Below are 10,034 nucleotides of genomic sequence, written 5' to 3' on the forward strand. Positions count from 1 at the left end.
CACGATTGGCTGACCATCCAGAGTAGAAACAACACACGGAACGCGGATAGCCGCCAGGCAAAATGCCAATCCTGAACTCTCCGGAGAATGCAGAAAAGGTCCCTCTTCTTCAGGACTCCACCGAACGGCGAGAGCCAGATGGGGATAAGGAAGAAGAAGGAGAGGAAGGAGATCAGAGCCTCGCCCGGAGGGTGTGGGTCGAATCGAAGATGCTGTGGCACATTGTCGGCCCCTCCATCTTCAGCCGCGTCGCCTCCTACACCATGTTCGTCATCACCCAGGCCTTCGCCGGCCACCTCGGCGACCTCGAGCTCGCCGCTGTTGCTCTCACCAACAACCTCATCATCGGCCTCGACTTCGGCCTCCTTGTACGTACTGTTCTTATACTCTTCATGTCACGTGAGGCGTGATTCCCTCCTCTGTAGATTATGCTTTTCTTTTTATCTCCTTGGATTTGGTGAATTAGCTTGGGATGGCGAGCGCCTTGGAGACGCTGTGCGGGCAAGCGTTCGGGGCCAAGAAGCACTACATGCTCGGCGTCTACTTGCAGAGGTCGTGGATCGTCCTCTTCCTGTGCTGTATCCTTCTCTTGCCGCTCTACTTGTTCGCCTCCCCATTCCTGAAACTCCTAGGCCAGCCCCACGACATCGCCGAGCTGTCGGGCGTTGTGTCCCTGGTCATGATCCCGCTCCACTTCAGCTTTGCCTTCCAGTTCCCGCTGCAGCGGTTCCTCCAGAGCCAGCTCAAGACCGCGGCCATCGCTTGGGTGTCCCTGGGGGCGTTCGTGGTTCACGTGCTGATAAGCTGGCTGTTGGTGTACCGGCTCCATCTCGGCGTGGTCGGGACGGCCATGACCCTCAACTTCTCGTGGTGGGTGCTGGTGCTCGGGATGTTCAGTTACACCGTGTGTGGCGGGTGTCCCCTCACTTGGACCGGCTTCTCCACGGAGGCCTTCTCCGGCCTCTGGGAGTTTGTCAGGCTCTCTGCCGCCTCCGGACTCATGCTCTGGTGCCCCCCTCTCTCTCTCTCTCTCTCTCTCTCTCTCTCTCTCTCTCTCTGTGGGTGGTCTCGATCTTGTTACTAAGTCTGGTCGTGCTCGATCGGATCGAGTCAGATTGAGATCACTCTTCATAAATTCATTGCGAGTTCACGGCCTAGTTTCGATGTGCTGTATAGCGAACTAAATCTGACCAACATGATTGCCATTGACGCTCTTCACATGCAGCTTGGAGAATTGGTACTACAAAATACTGATCCTGATGACCGGGAATCTGGAGAATGCCAAGATCGCCGTGGATGCTTTGTCCATATGGTATCCAATCCATCCTCACCTAAATTCTACAACACATCGTGCTCTGTCTTCTGCTCATAAATCATCTGCATACGAACAAACATATGGCTTGAGGCCTGTCATTTTCCGGATGTTTCAGTTGTTGTTCTTCCCATTCTGAACGACGTATTCAACCTTTCCACTGTCTCTTTTGGTCAGCATGACGATCAATGGATGGGAGCTGATGATCCCTCTGGCCTTCTTCGCTGCTACCGGGTAACATCTATCCTCTCCACCACTTAAAATATTACCTTTGAAATAGCCCTTCCCCGCCGAATAAAAACAAAACGAACTCGCGAGTTATCGTTCGCATCTGTTTCGTTAACGTTTATAATTCGACACCAGATTTGAGTTTCATGCGTCGTGTTGGGGTTAGAAATGACCCCAATGGCTTGTGCAATAAGGGCCACGCTTCTGAGGATTCGGCCCGACCATTTGATCGTGATCGGGATCATGGAGAGTGACTTTACAGCGCCTGTCTCCATGATTTGCTTGATGAAAAAAATGACACGTTTGTCAGTTGTTGTTACCTGCACTCGGTCTTTCCCCGATTCCTTCTGACGTTTTTTCGTCTAGAGTCGTGTTCCACTTACTCGAAAGGAGGTTGCTCCATTTTCGCCAATACAGCAGGCAATGACAAAATTATTGGAAAATTATGCAAAAAGTCCTAAATCATCCTAAACTTTTTGATTTTGTCAATTAAGTACGAAATATTTTCGCTTTTTTTTTTTCAATCGAGTCCTATATATTTCTGTGTTTTGCCAACCGAGTCCAACCGGCTAATTTTGATCGGAACCGTAGACACCATTCGTCCTCCGTGACAAAATCGGCGCTGACGTATATAATATTTTATAATATTCTAATGATACCCAATTTTTTTATTTTTTCTTTCTTTGTTTTTTTTTTCTACAAATATGGACGTTCAACCATCGCTAGCCATCGATGCCCTTGCCAGACCAAGCAAGGGCGTCATGGCCCCCACCAGTTAGAGATGTAAAAAAAAAAATTAATAAATAAATTCGAAGAAATATTTAAATATTATTGAAGATTTCCCATGACATCATCGACCATGCCACATAAGACAGTAGGCATCTAGGTTAGTGATTTCCAGTCGAAATTTTCTAGATTGGCTCAATTGACAAAACGTGAACAAATGTATTACTCAATTGGTAAAATTAAAAGGTTTAAGATTTTTTTTTTTTTTTTGGTCATATAAGGTTTAAGATTGAATAGGCAAAAGTGTGACAGATTTAGGAATTTTAAAACAAATTTTCCCGAAATTATTCATCTCTGATCCTCCTCGAAAACTGCCCTGGCTGTTTCCTCATTTTTTGTCTTGTAGTATCAAAGAGGTTGGAGGGGAAACAAACAACCCTACTTTTCCAAATTACCTTTCGATGGATTCATTTGTAACTTTCCATCCTTTTAACCAGGGACTGAGCAGACAACACCAATTGCAAAAGAGTATATGTATAGATTTGCACAAGTAAACTCATTCTATACTAAAGATTTCGCGAATGAAAACAATCACTGCCAGCAGAAAATGTCCATAGGACGCGAAAAAGACAAGGGTCTGTGGTTAGAAACATCATGGTTCAAGTGTCCTCGTCGCTCCGATTGCTGAATGTACAGAGACTGAACTGTTCCTGATACAAGAAGTGTGGTCGTGGGCAGAGAAGAGGAGATCTTGGGAACACTGTGCGGTGCACGCGTTCGATTCCCTCTGTTATTTATCGTTCCCGAACGACGACATCTTGCATGGGAAGGCGTGAGCCCTTCGATCTGCACAACAGTTCTAAGTGTAGTTTTGAGTGTATTTGAATGACCGAGATTTGAAGAAAACTTGAACTCACAGATAGTGCATGCAGTCACTATCTAAATGACTAAACAAATACCAGCTAATGAACCTTAACCCCGCCAATAACCGCATCCAGTCACTATCTGAATGACTAAATAAATACCAGCTAACGAACCTTAATCCCGTCAATAACCTTATAAACTGAATATTCATAACTCCAATTGCTATGGGAGTACCGTTTAGTCGACGTATAGTAGCACCTGCGCCAATAGCAAAGGTTAAAAGACCACTTAACGGTAAGGTTTGTGTTTCGCTTATGCTCTCTATCAAAGGATAGAGATATAAGTAGCGAACCGTTTTTCTATATGGGGTCAGTCAGTCCTATACATCTTTCTATGCAGAAGATTTCTTTTGCTTAAAAAAACACGACTGAAAAAAAAAAAAAAAAGATGTACTCAGATGTGACATGTCATTATATGTATGATGATAAATGGCTAGGGTTTGTTTTAAAACGTTGAGAAAAAAGTTCATGAAAGCTTGTCCGGCCAAAACTCTTGTATCGCAATTTATCTGCGTAAATCAATGTTCTTTTATCTGTCCCTGAAGTATATAGTTCGTGGACATAAAAAGACTGTAAGTTGCAGAACTGTGGAGAATGCTTATGTAGATGACTATCTGTTGAAGTTCAGGGTGAGGGTTGCAAATGAGCTCGGCGCTGGGAATGGCAAAGCAGCCAAGTTCGCGACGGCGGTGTCGGTGGCGACGTCGGTCGCCATTGGCCTCGTGTTCTGGCTCTTGATAATGTTCTCTCACGACAAGTTGGCGTTGATCTTCACCACAAGCAGGCCCGTCCTCGAAGCGGTGAGCCGGCTCTCGGTGCTCCTAGCTTTCACCATCTTGCTCAACAGCGTTCAGCCTATTCTCTCGGGTATGTAATGATATCGGATCATTCAAGTACGGATTCGCACTCTGATGTAAAGAAAAAACTCACAAAAAATCCTTAACTATATCTGTGTGACGCGTTTATCTTTTTTTTTTTTTGTGAAACCAAAAGCACCCAAAATTTTACGCTTGTGACACATTTATCCCAAATTATATTTTTTGCAATACAAAAAAACCTTAAACTTGTAGGCATGTGACACATTTATCCTCCAAAATGTGTCACGTGTCTACAAGTTCGGGTTTTTTGGCTTCACAAGAAAAAATTTTGTGGGAAAAGTATTACGCCGGTACAAATTCAGGGTGAATGCGTCATATAGATACAAATTTGGGTTTCAAGTCGCAAAGCAAAAGTTTGGGATAAATATATTATAGCAGGCCTTCTTTAAAGTTTTTGGTGACTTTCTCCCTTGATATAATAGATTCAATATTTTAGATATATCGACAGCAATTCTATCGAATTTCTGTATGAAGCGTGTGCTAACATCTGCTGCAATTCCTTGGCATGCGCTTGGGATTCCAAAGGAGTGGCCATCGGATCGGGGTGGCAATCCTACGTGGCGTACATAAACTTAGGTTGCTACTACCTCGTCGGGGTTCCGCTCGGCTTCTTGATGGGATGGGGATTTCACCAAGGTGTTATGGTATGTGCCACACTTGTTCATTTTTCTTGTGTCTGTTTTTTTTTCTTTTCATTTTTATGGGCCTTCAATGGAAGATGCTTGAAATTTGTTCAGATTGGTATGACAAAGATATACTATAGATAGATGATTTTCACATTTCAATTAGAGGGTTTATCTACCTCTATAGGCTAAGGCAAAAGCACTTATGTATGAAACAGGGAATATGGGCTGGCATGATCTTCGGAGGGACTGCGGTTCAGACCTTGATTCTGGCAATAATCGTATGGCGATGTGACTGGAACAAGGAGGTAACGAAGACTTCACTAAATAACGACATTTTCTTAAGCAATTTATTAAGATTGATAAGTCAAATTCGTTTTGGAGGGTTTTAGCTAGAGTTGTGTTTGGTTCAGTCGTTCGGTTTACCCTTTTCCTTTTTCCGACTTTTTTTTTTTTAATTTTTCCTTTTTCTTTTTTTCTTTTCTTTTTTTCCTTTCCTTTTTTTGGTTCAAAGGCCGCGAGGCAGCTACCATTGGCTGAGGGCCAGCAACTCCTGAATGCCCTGGAGCAAGGGCCGCGAAGCCCTCGCCAGCCACGGGTGAGGGGTCGAAAAGGGAAAAAAAGAAAGAAAAGGGGAAAATAAAAATAAATAGAAAAGAATGATTTTTTTCCCAAATTGCTAATATTAAAAAGAATGGAGATTTTCAGTTCGATTATGTTCAGTTAATCGAATCGAAATAACCCAAACAGACAAAAAAAAATGATTATTTTTCAACTACCCAAACCGGTTTGATTATGTTAGCAGTTCGATTCTGTTTTAACACTCCTAATTTTAGCTAGTGGCTCATTTTCGACGTGCATTTTTTTTTTTTTTTTTGGTCCAATTCAACGTGTAGTTTGTCACGTCAATTATTACATAAATTTTGCTAATCAAATTCAGGTTGATTAGGGAATTTGGAATTTCTCATTATTCTCTTCTTGCAGGCCCAAAAGGCTCGCATACACGTGAACAAGTGGGCGGACACAAAATGATCAGAAGCAAGGGTCGCCCCATTTCATTTGAAACATTCTTCGGCTCTCAACTTATTGTCATCAAGTTGGATTAGAACTGCTAATCTATGTTATTATTGCTAAACGACGCCAGGATATTTACAATATGTGACCCCAAAAAAATGGACGTTCTAATAATACAGGGTCGATTGAAAGAGAAGTGTCGTCCTTTTCCACAATGGCAATCAAAAACATCGCTTAAACAGTTTTCTATATGATTAAACAGTTATCTCACTCGAAATGGAATCGAGTAGGCAGCTAGACTTTGCCTGCTTGATGGTTTTCCGGCTCAGACCGATTCATTAAAAGCACGACGGTTTGCAATGACATGCCCGGCATACGAAGATGAATCATCTAAATTCCCCGTCGTTTTAATTGATGAGCTCGAACAGTTGGTTGTTGGCAATGAATGGTGAAGCAAGGAAGGCTCCGACTTTGAAGTCCCGGGTTCGTAATTGACGTGAGAGTAGTCGTCATCTGGTGGGCAATTTTGGAGATAACTATCGCTAGTGCTATGCTTATTATGTTGCGGCACATCGTGCGGACCCCTCTAGAAAATGTCATTATCGTGCCACCACGACATCTCCTTTTACTGGTTTCGATTGAATTTTGAAATTCAATTGGGTTGATTTAGTGGTAATTAGTCAGCGAAAAATGTCATTAGGTGCATAATCCAAGCCTGTTCTCTGGCGACCCCCAGGTGCAAACAATTCAGAGTTGGTGTCATTCCATTCGATTCTTACTCGCGTCTTATCCGATCCAAGATACAATGAGATATCTAGGATGTTCGATGTTTATTCACTTGAGACGAGCTTTTTGGTCATAGGAAAAGTGAGCATTTACAATAATTCATAAAAAAAGGTAAGTGTTAAAAGAGTGCTGTTAAAATTATAAAAGATTCAAAAAGACATTAAAATATTTTTTTAAATTGTTTACACCGGTGTTACCGACTCTCGCCCGGATCATTGTCGGTCTCGAGCGAGGCAGCCTTACCTAGATCTAAGCAAGCCCAGGCCCAAGGCAACCATAAGAAAAAATACAAAAAAATAAAAATACAAAACTAAAATATTTATGCTAGTGCCGACCGTGTCACATAGGACGGCCAGCGTCCACGTCAATGAAATTTCAGCCAAAATTGATCAATGAACTCAATTTACAAAACATGAAAAGGTTTAGAACTCAATTGATAAGATTAAAAGGTGTATGACTGAATTGACAAAAAAATGTAATAAATTTATGATTTTTTGGACAATTTTCCTGCGTACTATTGCTTGGATCGCAAAACGCAAAATTGCTAGCCAAAATCCGCCCTCAGACCGAAAGGACCTCGACGCATCGGTCATGGGGACTTATAGCCCACATCAAGATTAGCCGCGCTAATAAAAAATTTCACACACATATTTTTGCAATGGGGCCAATAATTAAATAAGGTTAACACGCTATCAACTGTTGCGTCTAAATTCTAAACTAATCTTGGGGGGACCATGACATTTGTAGATAAGAACATGCCATGTCCCATTGACAAAGAGATTCCTGGAGGCTCGTCCTCTCAACCTACGGAGAATTTAATACGGTGACAACTTGACGATTTCCCACCCTCGTGGGGCCACTTTCTGACCCAGAGAGAGATAGCAGAAAATAGTACAATTTGCGATACTAAGCGTATTCACCTGTCTGAAAACCTTATTGGCATAGATCTCGACCTAGGTCAATTTATGTCCGAAGACTTAGGTAAATCTCAAATTGTCCTACTTTCTCTCGGACCAACCCCGTTGACCAGTACGAGATTGCAATATGGTGTATTAGTGTAATAATATATTGAATCGAAACATATTGCAAAAACAAAATGTAACTTTGTGTCATATATTCATTCAATTTTGCCAAATGAATATAGTTTAATGTGTTAGATAAAGTCGGGATTTAATATTTATATATTTGTATATATATAACTACGCTTCATAAAACATGTCGAGGAAAAAGAAAAGAAAGAAAACTTTTATGCCATCAAGCAAACGGCTCGACCGACTCATGGATGGGCAAATGATATCTGGTCAAACCCGCTAATCTCCCCGACGAGAACTTGAGCGAGTCGCCGGCCGAACCCATCGGAACTCGCCCTCCGAACCGGGCCGACTCGCTCACCCCGACCCTCCTCTTCTCCGACGGCGGCGACGCGGACTGCACCTCCCTCCACGACTCCAGCTTCGCTCTCGTCTCAGCCACGGAGATCCAGAAACCCTCGAACGCCACAGTCTTGTGACTGAACAGCGCCGACAGCCTCTCCTCGAACCGCTCGAGCCTCCTCAGGGCGCACACCAGCTCGACCGAGTGGCCGAAGCTCAGACAACTCAGCCTATGTCCGGACTCGCGGACCCGGATCGAGATCGCCTCCATCGCAGACAGATAGTCCTCCGACACAAAACCCGTCACCGCCCGGATCAACTGGTTGTCCTGTAGAGAAGACAAAGAACACTTTACAGATCCGTAGGAACAGAGTATAGTTTCATAAGATGAAGTCGGAGACGATGCTTACTCGGTAGAGAGAATCGGGAATCTTGCACGTCTCTTCGATGAGATCGACGAGGGAGTCGAGCTCCTTGAGAAGGTCGGAGTTGGTGAAAGTCGAGACGTTCTCTTCTGTTCTCTCCTTCTCCAACGTGCTCGAGGCGGAGCAGAGGAAATAGCCCAAGACCCTCGACGTGGAGAGGAGGTTCTCGAGGTAACGGGCGTACCACCGGACCCATGAAGACAGCTCCCACATGAAGGGCGTCGTCTCGTCCCTGAACTTGGACAGGTTCAGATAGTTTCTCCCTCCTGCAGCAGCCGAGGCAGTCATTTTCAGACGCGAATGAACTCTGTATTTTATGATTTGGAATTCGACAAGTGAAGAAAGGCGCAGCCTTGTACCTGTGGCGGGGTACACGGAGAGCTGGTCCTGGAGGATGAAGGAGCCGCGGTGGACGATGTGGTGGACGGCGATCAGGCACTTGGCGGCGACGGAGGCGTCCCGGGTGGACTGGAGGCGGTCCATGAGCGCGAGCACGAGTAGGGAGGCGGTGGCGCGGGAGGAGTGGCCGGCGGAGAGGAGGAGGTCGAGGTGCTTGGGCTTGGGAGGGGCGAGGGGGTCGTGGGTGGTGGCGCGGAGGAGGGGGAGGTGGAAGGAGGGCGGACAGCCGTCGCCCTGCCCGGAGGAGTGGAGGAGGGCCGCTTTTCCCTGGGCGGCCTTGTCCTTCATCGTGCCCAAAAGGTCCTTGAGCTTCGCCGCGCGTCGACCCATCAACTGAAGAACTGCGGCGGCGGCGGCGGCGGCAGTGGGAATCTGATGTTGCGGTTACGAGGTTAGAGATAAGTGCGTGGATTGCTTTGGTTGAATGGGACAAACAACGGTTCGTCGCTCAAACAGAGAGGTGGGGTTGGCCACTATGCCCAGCAGGATGAAGACACGGAAGTGGGTTTTAATGGAAGACCGAACGAGGTCTTCGCCTTTTTGACTTTTCCTTACCTTTTCCCACAGAAAGCCAAATTGAGAACAATAAGAAATGAAAAATCATGGATAAAGCCAATCATTTAATTAATTTACCAAAAAGCCAAAAGAGAAAGTGAGATTTGCCCCTTAATGTTGGCAAGTGACCATAACATATATATAATTTATTTGTATGTGCCCCTCTTTTTTTTATTATTATTATGTTCTTGCGGGTTCCGAACAAAGGAGAAAGATGCACAGACAACATGCTAAGGAGAATTGACAGTCGACATCGATATGTGACACGACATGATATGTCGACACGTCATTTTTCAAAAATAGAGAATTTCGACATGTTGGGACACATCATATATTAAATTTATATTTATATATATATGATAAATTTTCCGTTTTATGATTATTTCAATCGAGTTAAGTTGCTTCAAATCCAGAAATAACAAATTCAACTACATTCCATTCCAATAATCCATAAAGTTTGGAGAAAAGGGGGAAAAAAACGATCAACCCACATTCCACCATTAAATTTAATATTTAACAATGAACCCAACAAAAAGAAATAAACCACATTTCACCTAAATTTACATTGTTTGAGTATTTTCAGAATATTAGGTTTTTATAAATTTAAATTTTTATTCCTAAAAGACCCGCACGTGTCGAAAGAGTTTACCGCGTGTCGAAAATCCGACACGCGTTGATCACTTTTCACAGCGTGTCCGACACTCGTCCGACACGAACACGAAGACCTCCAGAGAATATTCGTACTTTCTAGACAACACGTAACAAATCGTGGACAGCCGCCTTCGGGTAAAA

The 10,034-nt window shown here is 44.0% G+C and overlaps 2 protein-coding genes across 2 annotated transcripts; one reads left to right on the plus strand and one right to left on the minus strand.

The window, feature by feature from the left end:
• LOC115738903 (protein DETOXIFICATION 27) lies at positions 1-5,845 on the plus strand. Its single transcript, XM_030671702.2, has 8 exons — positions 1-368; positions 467-1,008; positions 1,226-1,312; positions 1,490-1,546; positions 3,818-4,056; positions 4,593-4,711; positions 4,909-4,998; positions 5,675-5,845. Exons 1-8 carry the CDS (start codon positions 63-65, stop codon positions 5,720-5,722), a joined length of 1,488 nt encoding a protein of 495 aa, XP_030527562.1. The 5' UTR covers positions 1-62; the 3' UTR covers positions 5,723-5,845.
• A 1,818-nt stretch (positions 5,846-7,663) lies between these two features.
• LOC115738904 (putative clathrin assembly protein At4g40080) lies at positions 7,664-9,146 on the minus strand. The gene is made up of 3 exons (XM_030671703.2): positions 8,648-9,146; positions 8,274-8,554; positions 7,664-8,191 (listed from the first exon to the last, which is right to left on the minus strand). The coding sequence occupies exons 1-3, from the start codon at positions 9,015-9,017 to the stop codon at positions 7,745-7,747; spliced, it is 1,098 nt and encodes a 365-aa protein (XP_030527563.1). The 5' UTR covers positions 9,018-9,146; the 3' UTR covers positions 7,664-7,744.
• Positions 9,147-10,034: the final 888 nt, after the last annotated feature.

This window comes from Rhodamnia argentea, chromosome 1, assembly GCF_020921035.1.
Source record: "Rhodamnia argentea isolate NSW1041297 chromosome 1, ASM2092103v1, whole genome shotgun sequence".
Lineage (NCBI taxonomy): Eukaryota > Viridiplantae > Streptophyta > Magnoliopsida > Myrtales > Myrtaceae > Rhodamnia > Rhodamnia argentea.